Genomic DNA, 16,831 nt, shown 5'->3' on the forward strand with positions numbered 1-16,831 from the left:
CTCAGATAATTCAATTTAATCTGTTTCAACATAATCTATGTTGACCAAAACTAGCCAGTTTTAGCGTCTTATTGCGAGTAGCAGAAATGATTGGAGCTACATTTTGCACGCATCTTTTTTCTGTTAATGGAAAGCAAGGATTTAAAAAAGCTACAGGCTTGAAAGATATTTCATGTTTAAGATTTATTTTGAATCCCTTTAGGAACCTTAAAGGACGATTTTTATAAAGTTTAAAGGCTTTCCAATTTGGGAAATAGGGCAATCACATGCTTCAGACGTTCGCTTCAAAAGCTTGATTACAGTCGTTAGGAAATTGTAGAGAGATGGTAATGAATATGCCATATCACTAGCTTTTTTCCAAATAGTTTGACATTAGTTGCAAATTTTTTTTTTGTTTTTTTTTGTTATTGACCTCCTCCACGGTAGTTTCGTAATAGAACTTTATTCTGGGCAGGCGCATTGACAAATATTTATTTGGTTAATTATTCAATAAAGATGCGGAACGCAAAAAAAACACATAAAAATCACTTTTTTTTAACAACTAAATTTTAAATACTTATTGATAAAAATAGTTTATTAAATTTTTCTATTTTAATAAATATTAGGTTATACTAGTTTTCAATAAAAAATATATATATATAAAAAGCATTTATCCCTATTTTATAGGATCCAGAACTTTTCAGTTTTTTTAGTTAAAAATTTTAGGGAAGTCAGTAATTCTTGATAAATAAGTACTTAAATAAATTTTTTAACAAAAGCTGAAATGTTTAAGAGAAGGAGTTAAGGCATTTGGAGATTCTGTCAAATTTTGAAGAACTGATTATTTTTTTTTATATACTTTTTTCGTAAAATAAAAATATATGTTTTCCCCCTAAAACTTCCGAAAGTAACTATAGAAACTTTCTAAGATGTCCGCAAAAACTTAAGGAATAACAATCTAATAAATATAAAATGAAATATTCTTTGTTGTCTAGTATACAAAATATTACTTATTTATTATACTAAATATTTATTATATTTGGAAATATATATATATATATATATATATATATATATATATATATATATATATATATATATATATACATATTTTTAACAATAAACATTAAAATTAAGTCGTTATGCAATTACTATCGTATATACAATTATCTATGAAACATCACAAGGCTTTTCTTTTATAAGTTTTTCTTTCTTGAATTGTTGGACGAATTTCCAAAACTTCTGGGGAGTTTTTGATGTAATGATTGGACAGAATACTTTGTAGTCTTTGTTTTCCTTTCATATGGCAGAAGGTGCTGTTCATACTATTGAATTCAGCATGCATGCTTTCTAAGCCTTGCTCTCCATAAATATCAAGACCTAAACCCCAATTTCTAATGAAATCAACACAATGGTTTTCTAATAAATGCATTTTTGGCGTAATGGACTCATTGGGCCATGTTTTACGAAAGTAACTCATTAATTCTCCAATGACTCCTTCTGATTCCAAAAAAAAAATTAAATTAAAAAACGTGAAAAACAAAGTAAGAATAATTATGCAAGCAAGAAGAAATTTAATACAAGTAACTTAATACAAACAGTTTATTAATATGTATTTTTACCTAACTCTAATAATGAATATTATTAATTATTTCACTTGAATTCATAAAGTTGTAGCATGTACCGTATTTGGAGAATTTACAAATTTCTCACTTAAGATCTTTGCCTCGTTATGTACATCTGTATCAATAAGTCCAAGATCTGTTACTATCTTAGGTATCGAATTGCAAAGATGTAGGACACTGTTTAATTAATAGATGAAAAATAAATTTTATAATTTACAGAATTAGTACTTCTATACATTATATATTTACAAAAATATTTATACAATTTATATTTACAAGTATGCAAAAATATGTATGGAAAAACCTTTAACATTTTATGAACATGATTCCCGATAAAGCATTTTCCATAGTAAGCTTGTCTTTGAACATTAAGTCCACATAGAACTTCATCAAGCTTTTTCACAAGTGGTCCATGCGATTTTTCAAATGTTTTAGTTTTTAACTCTTCTAATTCAATAAGCTATATAAAAAACAGCACTACATAAACACACACACAGAAGCATTTGCTATTACATTGATAAATGTTTCATTCACATAAAACTATAGAGTATTTTGTTTCATTATTTCAAATATTAACTTATTATACCTTAGCATTTTTCTTCTCCATAAAATGAACTACTCTGGGCTGAAAAATTTCATTAAGATATTCTTTATTTTCAGGAGAACGTAGAACTTGTGTTGCCATTGCTTCATGAATTAGCGTTATTTTTTCACAATATTCAGAAATAATTTTTTCTTGTTCATATATTTTCAACTGAAGTGCAATATACTCATCAAAACTTTTGTTGTTTACAGTGTTATTTCTTAAACACATTTTAGCTGCAATTTTTATATCTATGAGATGACAGCCATCTTCCAGCAGCAAAAATTTAAGATAAATTCCTAATGAGATATGCAACGACGGAATGCCAACCTAGATTCATTAAATCAATAAAAACAATATTAAAATGATATAAATAAGTAAAAATATAATATACTATATATATATATATATTATAAAAATACTTGTGTTAAAGGAATTTTGAAAATTGGTGAATCAATGACATTGTTACAATACTTTGCAAACCTTGGTATTTGACCTTTTTGAATGAATTTTTGCAAATCTGCATAATTTTTTTTAAAGTAGATTAAAATTTATTTATCTAAATACATTAAAAACAAAATGATAAAATAAAACCTACTTCTAACACAGTGACTGCAATTGATTAATTTGTTGTGTAAACATTAAGAGACCCACAATAAGGTTGGGTTTGTATTTATTTGCTTCAAAAATACTAAATACATTTGTGTTTCTTCTGGCATTCGGCTTATCAACATTCACAATTTGATAACACATCTTAAAGGATCCACCACCATAATCATCACCAATTTTAATGTGAATTTTGTCATTTTTTCTATTGGAATGCTGTAGCAAATTTTTTCTATTTAATTTGTAATTGAATTTAAAATGATTTTAGAAAATAAATAAACTTTTAATAAAAAAGTATATAAAATGACAACATTTTTATACAGACACACATTTATGTAAAATACTATCTTTACTTTTTTAGAAGATTGAGTTTGTTTATTATATGTGATGGAAGATCTTTAATGTATCCCCTAGGAGCATTTTTAACTTCAAATGAATCACTGGAGTCTTTTAAAAGAAAGTTAAACAGATCATTACAAACTACCCAATCCTCTCCAGACCAGGATTTAGCTACTTTTCGTTGCTTTTTGTTTGATGCACATTTTATATCTTTGGTTTTAAGCTATAATAAAATTTTAAACATTTTGTTTTTTTATTTATTCACATTTTGTTTTTAGTTTGATTTGGTCAAATTTAAAGTTTGTATATATAAAAATAATATATATGTATATACATATATATATATATATATATATATATATATATATATATATATATATATATATATATATATATATATATATATATATATATATATATATATATATATATATATATATATATATATATGAAGTTAATTTACCTTGCAAGTATCTTCATGTTTGAATATGTAATTCCCATATGAGCTTTCATACTTATCATTTCTTCAGCACTTATAACTGATAAAGGTATGTCTGACATCTTCAATATTTTAAAATGATCTTTTACTTCGAATGAATTCAAAATACCAGAGGTTTGCTGAAGTTTTGATGTGCTGGCCATACCAGAGGTCACATTTAAAGAATTTAAAACAGCTTGATGTCTTTTTTTAATTGTCGTTTTACTAACATCTGAGCCCTCTTTGTATGCCATCGAGTTGGAAGTAAAGTACAAAGGCTAGAAAGAAAAGTGAAATCAAATTATATTTTATTAATTACAACAAAACATAATACAGTTTATTTTATTTTGCTATATATTAAAAATACGCCTACCCTAGGTCCTCAGGAAGGAAATGCAATAAAGTTTGATTCAGAGATAACTAGCTTTTGCTTTATTACATGTAATGCAGCATCTTCGACAATCCATGGAATAGCATCATTGTCTTATAATAAAAATACATCAGCTAGAGTTGTATCAAGTCCAACATGATTTTTTTTGCTAATCGGAGTCAGTAATAATTGATCACCAATACAAATTTCTTCGTGCAATTTTTTAAGCTCATTGTCTTTAACCGCAAATTTTAATTTACATTGCTTATTGCAACCTAAAATAATGTGCTCTATCAACTGTGTTACATTAACAGAACTTACAATTGTAAATAATGGAATGTGTTGACTACAAATAAAGCGTTTTGTTTCTGTTTCCAGCTTTCCTTCAATCTCCTTAAATATACACACTGAGCAAAAAGAATGATGACACTCTTTTAGTATTAGTGGCTTATACATAATGTTGTTGCACAAATTGCATATACATAAGTCTAAATGGGGATTTGATACAGGATCAATATCAATTGCATTTAAACACAAATTTTGTTCTGGTATACTAGCAATTAAGCTATTAATGATTGGCCTGGTCCATCTTTTCTGATTTTGTTCTATTATACATGGCCGACCAGGTTTACATTTTTTAACTTTCCTACCAGAATCTTTAGAGAAACAGGAACATTTGCCTGCACATGGTAATGGCCATTCAACTACTTTAACACTGGTGCTAGAGCCTTTTTCAATGTTCCTCATAATGATATAGCACTTCCAACACATTTTTTGTGGATGAACATTTTTATTATCAATGTTAATGTTTATATAAAATAAATTTTCGATTCTTTCAGAATTTTTACACACATCAACTGAGTCTTTCATTATATATTCTTCAGATATTCTGCAAATGAGACTTAACTTGGTTAAATGGTCCATGTTTATAAAATATCTAAATATAGCATTATGTAAGATAAATTAAAAATTAGCCCCCAAAAAAAATAATCGGTCTCTACAATTAAGTTTAAAGGAAGTACAATAAACTGATGAAAATAAAAATATTTACTTTCAGATACAGAAAATTCGTTTTATTATAACATAGATGCTTAAAAAATATGCAATTTTAAGAACAATTTTTTACCGTTTAATTTAAAAGTTTTCCTTGAAAATCCTATTTGCAACACCAAAATTTATAAAACAAGGTTTTATCAGTTATCTCTGAAACAAATCGCTTCGGTTAAGAAAAATTTTGAAATATCAAACATAAATAAAATCAAGTTGGAGTACCTGAGCTTCAGCAAGAAATAATTGAAATAACCTAAAATTTTCTACAGTTTTACAAGTGTTGACTGCGCATGCTCAGAATAAAGTTCCAATAAGTATCAATATGAAACTGCCGTGCCTCAAGGCCGAGAAGGCCACTACAGATGAGGAGGCTACTTGTGGTTACAACCCTCTCTCAACTCTAAAACTCCGAAACACGAACCTTGACAAACAAGGCCGCTGCGCGAAAAAACAAGTTGAGCGCGGTACTACCAGGGACGTGGTAGGGAACGAACTCGGAACCTCTCGCTGATGAAGCGAGCGCTATACCACTACACCACTACCGCATTACTAAGAAATCTTGAACACGTCTTAATTGGATATTTAATATTAACCCAACTACCACAAATACTGATTATTTAAACCAAAATGGTTTAAGGGTTAAATTACAAAGAGATCAGATTTTTCAAATTATTTTTTAATTAGCACAATCTGATTCCACTTGTTTACTTTTTTTTTTTACGTTTAAGGTTTATCTAAAACTTATAAAGTAAACTAGGTTTAATTTATATGGTTGGTTTATGAAATAAATTAAAAAGGGATTAGAGGGATGAAAAACGAATGGCAAAGAAAAAACTTTTTTATTTTGCGTTTAAGAGTAATGACGATCTGATGAACTCAATCCCTCTCAAATTTAAGGGATTAAATTTTACATGATGACAGTTTCTAAACACCAAGAGTTTTCGCTGTGAGATTTTTTATTGTTTTATTAAGAAATATTAGATTTTCTATATTTATGTTAACATATATATTTACATAAGGATTATTAAGTATATAAATTAAAATTATATACATTTTATGATTTTTTTATTATTTCTACATTATTTTATTAAATATTTTGATTTAGATTTTACCCTTTTTTTTAACTAAATTTCATAAAGTTATGTTGGAAATAAAGTTTATCGTGTTAGTTTAGTACAATGTTTATAACTTTTTTTATATTTTTGTGGTATGATTTTGTGGTATGATTTTATTTGCATGAGAATTTTTTCAGAAGTAAAGATTTTTTGCTTTTCGTTGATCAACTTCATAATTGCTATTGAACAGTGAACTCTAAGCTAAAATGGTAAATTAAATATTTAATTTGTTTTCAATATCGACAAAACAGACATTTGATCGGTAACTAAGACACATATTTGCGTAAAATAGTGAAAAGTAGTTTAAAAGTATAACTTAATAGACTTCTGAATAAATACAAAAAGTTAAGAAAAACGATTACTCTTTTCTCATTTATCATACTTTTGTATCATTTAATTTACATATATATGTATAGATATATAAAAGTTTATATTTTAATTCGTATTTAACTTGAATTAAATTCACTTAAATAAACTGACCGGCATTTATCAACGGGCTAATTGCAACATGGGTTAAATGCTGCATTTAAAACATAATTTTTAAGTTTCTGTTTCCAAATATTTAAACATTATATATCTATTAGAACAACATGGCGGCTCAAGAAAAATAATAAAAACAGTAATAAAATAAAAAACTGAAATACTTATTTAATTTTTTCACGATATAAAATTCTAAGTGGGGTTTTCAAAGTTTTTTTATGGTTTTACTGAAAATAAAAAGATATTTGAACAAATCGAGTTAAAAAAATCTTTTTCAAACAACAACAACAAAAAACATAGTTGTTTAAAGTACATAGTTATATGTTATAGTTATATAACAACTTGACCCAGAGTGGGTTAAGCGACAACATTTTTTTTTCCATTTTTATTTTCATCATTGACGTAAAATTAATTTTATATTACAATGTTGAATTAATATATCACTAAGACCTATTTTATTACCCTTTAAATAAATAAATGAGTTATAGGAAACAAACAAAGTTTTAAAAAATGCGTTGCAATAAGATGAGGTCTCTTCTACTATAAAACAAGTACTATTACGGAATATTTCTTTCATTAATAAAACTACTGTGTAGAAAGGAATCGGAAAACATTGGCTTTTATCAAATGGCGGCAATTAGTGAGCTAAAGTGACCGTTATACAACAAAAACATTTGAGTTACGCATTTATTATTCATTATTATGATAGGTTGTATTGAATCTTTACCGGAGATTTTTACACTATTCAATCAACTTTAGCAAAGTGTTTAAATTTAGGTCAGAGATTAGCAAAAAGGTCAGATCAAAAAGTTGTATATTGACTTTTTTAATCATTTGCAATGTAATATTTTTAACCATTTACATACATGCGTATGTAAATGATTAAAAATGTTTATTTTTTATAGCACTTGGTCAAATTTTTTTTCCCATTAGGAAGTTAAAAATGTCAAAAATTGTTTTAAATATGAGTGAAAAACGTGAAATACTTGTAAATAATGGCAATAAAGCTGTGGCGTTTAGAAATACTCTATCTTTGTAGAATTTTAAAATACTTTTACATCACCGAACAATAAAAATCAATTAACTTTATTATTTTTTTAAATTTTTAAACTATTTTTTTTTAAGAAGATAAAAAATACCAACAAGTACATTATTTATTAATTTTTTTTGTTTTTAATTGTATTTAAAAATATGAAAACTAGAAAAAAATGATCGCTTTTGGCAGAAAGTCTGTTAAAACCGATCAATATAAAATACATTTAATAAATTTAACTTTTTATATATGTAAATGTATATATTTTTTATATAGCATACAGAAATGTGCTATATATTTTTTATACAGCATATAGAAATAATAAAAGGATAAGGGTTTACATTTTTTACAACAAAAAAAATTTGAACCCATTACAAAACTGTTTGGCAAACATGTTTTGTTGCAGAGCCAAGTATTGCAATTTGGATTCTAGCATGACATCATGTCCGAATGCAATTCTTTTTTACACTTTCTGCATTTAACTTTTCTTCTTTTGGCTGAAGGTGTTGTAATCGGTTCTATGTTTTGAGTTACTTCTTTTTCTGCAGGGTTTGGCAATGGCATTATGAGTTTACAGATGGTTTTACGCTTTTTAGCAAGTTTTTCAGCTAATTTGAGTTGCTTAACCTCTTCTCTTTTTTTGAGATCTGCAACACCGTGTTCTGTAATACGTTGGCCAGCGATTTTTGGAATATTAGGTTGCCTCGATTTTTTTACATCAGACTAATTTTTTTCTTGAAAAAAACTCTTTAGCTCATTTTCCATTTAGGTTTTCATTCTCTCATGTAGTGCTCTGTACTTATCGAACCTCGAAGCTGCTGTTGCTGGTTCAGAAGATAATGCTAAAGCCTTTATTTTCTTCGCAATGGCGTTGAAGACGTCAAATTTAATATAAACACACTCACATAACTAAGGTAAAATAGAATAACCTGGAGCTTTCTAAAATGGCATCGTTTGGCTCTAAAATTTGCACTAAAATTCCTCAAGATGCAGCTATCCAGTTATTATCAAGATAAGTGATTTGTTTATAATTTTTTAATAAATTTATTATTGACTAGCAGTAACGGTTAACTATAACAATGAATCAATGTTACCCGTAAAATAGGGTTAATAGTGAATTAATTAAATTAGTATATTAAGCGGGGATTATTCTGATTCAACATTTAAGGGTTTAACTTTAATTTAAAATAACAACAATTTAATTTATCTGAAATATATAATACAGTATAAAATTATAATATTTAGTGTTCGCTTGTGAGTCTTTTCTTAGCTTTTATTTAACGCCTTAAAAAAACTGACATCAGTTTTACGGAACTTTATTTTTTAAAATCAGTTATGAAAATAGACGCCACCAGAAGGTATGCTAAACAGCCTGTTAAAAAAGAAACCGTTCATTATATATGTCAAAATGTTTTATAAATAGCGAAATATTTATGACAATTTACTATTAAAAGAATGTATTTGCTATAAACTTACACAAAAAAAGTTTTTCCATGATTAAAACTTTACTAACCCATTGCTATAAACGACAGAGGAACTCCTTTCTTCACATGGAAATGTCTTTCGTAGGCTAGAAAAACTTTTAAACTCAATAATATTTATCTCATGACTTCGAATGAAAATAAATCTCAGAAACATAAATTGAAAAGTAGTTAAAGAAACACTTTTAAACTAATTTTATTACAATTGTGACTCTTTATTTAATCTAGCAAATTAACCTTTTTTTGTTCATTTTCATAAATTCAATTCATGCAAATGATTTCATATTTAGCAATTTTGATACATTAATAAAAAGGTGTAAAAGAAGAGTAATAATGAATTAAATGATTGTTGCGTTATGCTAAACCTTAGTTGACGTAGCAGCACTCCGTTGCGAGTGGCTCTTGTCAGTCGATGAAGGTAATGAAGCCCCCGGCAGAAGGCTATTTCGGTTTGTCCAATGTCACATTGCTCACCTAAAAAGCAGCCTAATATATATATATATGCATATATATGTATATATGCATATATATATATGTATATATATATATATGTATATATATATATATGTATATATATATATATGTATATACATACATATATATATATATATATGTATGTATATATATATATGTATGTATATATATATGTATGTATAAATATATATGTATATATATATATATATATATATATATATATATATATATATATATATATATATATAAATCATTATTATTTTTAATTTTAATTCTTATAATACATGCTTTATTTATTTTTTGTTAATTTTATACATGTATACAATGTAAAAGAGTGTCTGTCAAATATAAATTAATAGTCATTATTATTATGAACAAAAATAATATTTCATATATATAAAACTTAAATATAAAACTTAAATATGAAACTTATTTCCAAAGCTTACTCCTTTTTTTCTGATTACACGAATATTCTCAGATGTTAAAGTTGTTTATTTAAAAGTTGTATACTAAATTCATAAATACTGATTTTACAGGTTAAACCAATTCAAACAGTTAAGTTGTAAGTTATTTGGTTAATTTTATTGTTTATTTTTACTTCATTTTTACTTATTCTTTGTAAAAAACGTTTGATTTAAATAATCTCTAAAATTTTATTGAGACATTGAAAATATAAAAAGCTGGCAATATTTATTCTTTAATATTGGCGTTCCAAAAATTTTTGTCAGTCTCAATTAATATTTAGCAACTACTTATAATATATTGACAAAAAAACATAATTTATAAAGCTAAATTATCATCTTTTTAATAAAAAATAGGACAACTGAACCTGAAAGACCATTTTTATAAAAAGCGAGTATGACCAAGACTGTAAGAATTCTTTATTCATTTATTATTTTAATTATTAATTTTATTTAATTGTTTATTTTAATATTTATTTAAATTTTTAAATTGATTAATCTTAGATAAAATACATATTATATTTCATACAATGCCATTGCATTACATATCTCCTATATAACTTTATCATTAGTAATAAACCAAACTTTTTCAAGTTTATTTATTAAATGCAAATAGCTCTGTGTGCCTATATATATATATATGTGTGTGTGTGTGTGTGTGTGTGTGTGTGTGTGTGTGTGTGTGTGTGTGTGTGTGTGTGTGTGTGTGTGTAAATATAAATCAAGAACAGCTATATAATTTTTTCTTCTTGTACACAGTGTTTCTCATGAGTAGGTTCATGATTGAAGAATTCATGATGAACCTACTGAAACTATAATTTCTTATTACATATCTTTTAAGAACATTGAGCACTCTGTTTTGTAGAATACACTAAATTTATATATGTGTATATATATATATATATATATATATATATATTCTGTGTTTAAGTATATATATATGTGTATATGTAAATATATGTGTGTGTGTATATATATATATATATATATATATATATATATATATATATATATATATATATATATATATATATATGTATATACACATACATACATTTAAGTCTTTTATTATTTTTAGCCGGAACTAGCAAAATCAAAAGGTTTTACCAAAGTAAGTGTGTATGTTTATATATATATATATATATATATATATATATATATATATATATATATATATATATATATATATATATATATATATATATATATATATATATATATATATATATATATATATATATATATATTCTAAAAACTATGCTTATTTTTCTGATTCCAATATTACTCAATTGTTATAGTTGTTTATTTAAAAGTTAAAAACTAAATTAATAATACTGATTTTACAGGTTAAATCAACTCAAACAATTAAGTTGTAAGTTTTATTATTTGGTTATTTATATTGTTTATTGTTACTTTATTGCCTAATTTCTTTATTATGAAAAAATTTTCAAAACATTTTTGATTTAAATAATCTCTGAATACTTTATTGATGCAAAAAACATTAAAAAGCTGGCAATATTTTTGTTTGATTCGTTGATATTGGCATTTTAACTATAAGTATAAAGTTTGAAAAACCTTGCATAATTTATTTTTTGGTTTGGTAATATTAGTGTTATGAACAATTGTTAATTGCAAATACTAAAATAATATTTTTTTAAAAAAAAGAAAAAAGAAAACTGAAGAAAAAAGTGCAGCTATGATTATTGAAAACTCCAAAGTGGATTTTGCTATAATACCAATCAATGTAAGAGTTTTATATAATTGGTTTAACTATATGTTTGCGTGTGTTATTGTGTGTGAAATAAATACTTATATACATTTATATTGTTTTTGTATGCTAAACTTGAAATGTAAATTAAAATTTTTTTTCAGCCGGAAACAACAACACCAAAATTTTCTGTCGAAGTAAGATTAAACAACATCCCATTTAAATTCTCATTATTTATAATCTTGTTTTTTAAAAACTCTATATAATTTATGGGTATGTAATTTATTAGAATTTTTTATTACATTTTAAAAATATCATCATAGAAATTAGTCTATCCAAAAGAGAATTCTGAAGTTGTTAAAGCTGCAAATGAACTTGAAAAGGTATTTATTTAGACTCAATATTCAAACAAATTTTAAAATGATGTGACAAAAGTATTAAACAATATTTAAAGTATAACAGTGTAAGAGTTTTATATAATTGGTTTAATTATATGTTTGCGTGTGTTATTGTGTGTGAAATATATACTTATATACATTTATATTGTTTTAATATATTCTTTGCATGCTAAGCTTAAAATGTAACTTAATTCATTATTTTCAACAAAGATAATTAAGTAAATGTGATATGATAAATTCAAAAAATTTATTTTACAAGTTGGTATTCCAATTATGAAGTTGTAAAAAGCTCTCAATATATATATATTTAAATTATTTTTTTTAGCCGGAAACAACAACACCAAAATTTTCTGCCAAAGTAAGATTAAACAACATCCTATTTAAATTCTCATTATTTATAATCTTTTTTTTTATAAAACTCTATATAATTTATGTGTATGTAATTTATTAGAATTTTTTATTACCTTTTAAAAATATCATCATAGAAATTAGTCTTTCCAACAGAGAATTCTGAAGTTGTTAAAGCTGTTAATGAACTTGATAAGGTATTTATTTAGACTGAATATTTAAACACATTTTAAAATGATGTGACAAAGGTATTAAACAATATTTAAAGTATTTAAAATCGCATTATTATCAATCTAGTTGTTTATAAACCTCAACATCAAGCATTATTTTCTTTTATTTTAATTTATTGTTAATTTTTAAGTATATTATAACTATAAAATTATAACCAAAACTAACAAACAAGTTTTATAACCAAAATTTATTATATTTATAAGAATGTAGTCAAAAGATCAAAATGTAAGTTATTTCCTAATATTTTTTATTGCTACTGTATTATATTCCGATATATATATATATATATATATATATATATATATATATATATATATATATATATATATATATATATATATATATATATATATATAACATATATTACTTGATTATAAATGATTATATATATATATATATATATATATATATATATATATATATATATATATATATATATATATATATATTAGTAAAAACGCTTATCTAATTTTTAGTTGTCTAAACTAAAAAAACAACTGATGATTAGATGTTACATGATAAAAGTGTTTTGACTAATTTATTATTGCTCTATTTTTTAAAAACATTGAGCACTCTATTTAATAGAACACATTTATTTTTATTTTAGAAAAACAAATTCAAATGAGTGTATAATAGTTGATTGCAAAAGAAAAACATTAAATCTTTTGCGGCATTTGCAAAATTATCACAAGATTGAAAAAGAAAACGCAAAAGAGCAAATTGCAAAGTTCAAATTGAGCAATTCCACTAATTTAAAACTATGCCCCTTGCCATCATGTTTTGCAGTCGTTCAAAGGATGGATATCCATTTAATTAAATCCCATAAACTAAAAGCAACTGATGAAAATTTCAGAAATTTACTGAAAGAAACAAAAAAATGTCATAGAGTAAGAACCGAAAAGGCCGACGAGTAGTACATTTAAGTTTAATGAAAATTGCCACGTAAAAGAGTTTAATATCTCCTACTTCTCTTATTTAAATATATTTTGTGTTGTGTAATTTATGGAGGATTCCATATTAAAAAAAGTCTAAAAAAGAGACAATTTTGTTTCCAAATTCAACAATCAATAATTAAATAGCATAATAAAAAGACTAAATTAATAATAAAATAGCACATTTCAAATTATGTAATTTAATCCAAGGATTCTATCCATGCTCGTTACAAACACGTTTGGTAGTTATACAGCAATAACCAGCTCGTTACTACCATGCTTGATAGTTATACAGCAAAAACCATTTTTTTGCCATCATCAATGTTAACAAAAAAGTTGGACAATTACGTGAGTTTTCTTATCAAAGGAATGTATAATAAATAACTGCAAAAAAACCAAGTTATACAGCAAAAACCAAAAACACCGACGATCTGTCAACACCAATGTTAACAAAATATCTGGACAATATTGAGGAGTATAAATATGATGATAAATCGAATATTAACAAAACAAGCAGTGACTTTTCTTATTCAAAAAATGAATCAAGTGACACTGAGGATAAACTATTTGCTCCAAAGGACTTTTCTCCAACAACTCTACATTGAACCATAGACATTCTACTTGACGCATTCAAAATTTTTTTGATTGGTCCAGACAATAAAAAAGAGTCTATATCAGCTGATACAACAGTATCTGATGTAAAACGATTTTTTCAAATTGTTGGCGCTACGCAAGATATTTCCATTTATTTCGAAATTGACACTATTAGAAAAGTATACATTGCCAAGCTTGAAGAGAAAGGTTTAAAGGCTGGAACTATAAAAAAGTATTTATTCTCATTAATACGCTTTAGTAGATTTTTAATAAACGATAAAACATCATTACAATTGTCTGGATGCAATTCAACTGATTTATTTCAAATAAAGGACATGCTAACAACTTGGACAAAAAGTTATAATAGAGCCGACCGACAAGGTTTTTATAAACGACAGGAACCAGATCATAATATCGCGTATAACACCAGATGAGGTGTGGAAGTATTTTGAATCAGAAGGTGCGATAAATGCTGTTAAACTTTTTAAAACATTTTCTTCATTTAAACAAGATATCACTCAAAAACAATACACAACAATGAGGGACTATTTGATCTTTGATTTGTTAATCAGGCATGCTCACGGTGCCGGCGTTACTGCAAATATAACTCTTAAAGAGTTTTTTAATGGTGCACGGAGTGAAGATGGAAATTATACAGTTTCTGTGTTTAAACATAAAACAATAGATACACATGGTCCTGCACTTGTAGTTTTGGACCCCGAATTGTTTAAATGGTACACAACGTTTATAATCAATGTTAGATCCCAGATTCCAACAAAAGTTGACAATATCTTTATTTCATGGTCTGGAAAACGAATGAGGTCTAGTGCTGTAAATGTGCAGATCCAATTCATGTGTAAAAAAGCAGATAACTATAATCCTGAAAAGCGTAGCATTTGTTCTACTTTCATACGAAAATCTGCATCTACAGGTATTCGTGAGCAGAAATTAGAGAATTATCAGGAAGTTGCTTGTCTTATGGCACACTCTGATGAAACAGCTAAAAATAATTATTTCACTCAAGATAATCGAGCTAATGCAGCAAAAGCCAGTAGTACTTTGCAGTCTTATTTTAAAAATAAAAAATCCACAATTATCACTGAACCTAATCAGAATGAAGCTCTTGAGGATAAAAATAATGTTTTCACAGAACCGACATTGGCTGAAGTTATAACGAAATTACCGTTGACTGAAATTAATACCACTCCTCATAAGATGTTTGACAAAGTCAGAACCAACATTAAATCGCCACAAATGAAACGCCTTTCACCACCAATAAAAGTAATTTTTATTTAAATAATAATCACAATTTAGGTTTATTTTCACTTTTGCTTATTTATTTTCACTTTTATTCATTTATTTTCACTTTTGTTTATTTATTTTCACTTTTGCTTTTATGAAAAAATATATAAAGTAAAAAATTCTTTAGCCTAAAATTGATCCTATTGATAAAAAAATCTAATTTAATTATTAAATAAAATCTTATTTAATCATTTTTTAGACCAACCTGACACCTAAAAGAATAAAATTATTTCAAGCTGAGGATCTTAGAGATATTAGAGAGACCTTTAGTGACCTGATCACTGGAGGTCCCATACTTGAGGCTACACTAAAAGAGCGGATCGAAACCAACATAAAATTATCAAAGTACTCAACCATTCAAATAGGAACTAGAATAATGTATGAAAGAAAAAAGAAAAAGTAGGGTAAGGTCTTTTTCATTATTTCTATTTTTGATTAAAATTTATTTAATATTGCAACTACTAATAACAACATAAAATTTAAATAAATGTAAAAATAAAATTTTTTCTTTTTTTAATCTTATTAAAATTCTGTAGAATAGAAATTAATTCAGAGTCTGAAGAGGAACAGATCCATAATCCAACTTTGCAAATGTCCAAGTAAGGCAAAGTTCTGACTTATCATAAAAAAGTGACTTATATCAACAGGATTTCAACAATATGATCAACAAGATAAGAGACTTACCCATAATTGAAAAATTATGTGAAAATATTTAGTTTTATGAATTATATTAGATGCAATGTTACTTTTTAAATTTTTGACAGTTCAAAGTTTTCTAAAATTTAATTATTGTATTATATGCAATTATGACTAACTCAAAAAGTAAAAATAACAATTAGCAAAAATTTTTAAGGAACCAGTACAAATGGTCTGACTGAATCCAGGGTAAGATTTAATGTAAGTTTTTCAACTATTTGAAGGTATAAGTTAGGGTAGCCAGCAACATGGCCTAAAAAGAAAAAACAAAATTTTAAAAAAGTCAGACAATTTTTGATGGATTCAGTAACAAAATAGTTTATTTATTTATAAATAAAATATATTTTTTGCTCATTGGAGACTAAAAGTCAATTTGCTTTTTACTTCATTTTACTGAACTTTTTTTATTTAACTTTTTAAAATAAAAAGTTCTTAAGCATTTCCTGTTTTTATGTGCTGCCTTATTATTGCTAAATTTGTTAAATTTATATTGCTATCAGGGATATTTCAATTTTAAGTCAGGGAAAATTAAATCTAAAATCTCCCCC

General features: G+C 25.5%; 1 protein-coding gene and 1 long non-coding RNA gene across 4 annotated transcripts in view; both read right to left on the reverse strand.

Moving 5' to 3' along the window:
• Window positions 1-1,182: 1,182 nt before the first annotated feature.
• On the reverse strand, window positions 1,183-5,312 carry LOC136075192 (uncharacterized). The gene is made up of 8 exons (XM_065787647.1): window positions 5,107-5,312; window positions 3,984-4,917; window positions 3,596-3,888; window positions 2,786-3,355; window positions 2,191-2,517; window positions 1,909-2,064; window positions 1,602-1,781; window positions 1,183-1,479 (listed from the first exon to the last, which is right to left on the reverse strand). The coding sequence occupies exons 5-7, from the start codon at window positions 2,416-2,418 to the stop codon at window positions 1,752-1,754; spliced, it is 414 nt and encodes a 137-aa protein (XP_065643719.1). The 5' UTR covers window positions 2,419-2,517; window positions 2,786-3,355; window positions 3,596-3,888; window positions 3,984-4,917; window positions 5,107-5,312; the 3' UTR covers window positions 1,183-1,479; window positions 1,602-1,751.
• Window positions 5,313-9,597: 4,285 nt separating this feature from the next.
• LOC136075193 (uncharacterized) overlaps window positions 9,598-16,831 on the reverse strand; it is an 18,478-nt gene continuing 11,244 nt past the window's right edge. Inside the window, exons 4-5 of one of the 3 annotated variants that reach the window (XR_010635736.1) lie at window positions 14,245-15,405; window positions 13,335-14,075 (exon numbers count right to left, since the gene is read on the reverse strand). This is a non-coding gene — a long non-coding RNA (uncharacterized LOC136075193). Of the gene's footprint in view, window positions 9,614-13,334; window positions 16,537-16,831 lie in introns of those variants that run through there. The other 2 variants (XR_010635738.1, XR_010635737.1) reach the window with 2 other exon arrangements.

The sequence above is a fragment of the Hydra vulgaris genome, chromosome 01, assembly GCF_038396675.1.
Source record: "Hydra vulgaris chromosome 01, alternate assembly HydraT2T_AEP".
Taxonomy (NCBI): domain Eukaryota; kingdom Metazoa; phylum Cnidaria; class Hydrozoa; order Anthoathecata; family Hydridae; genus Hydra; species Hydra vulgaris.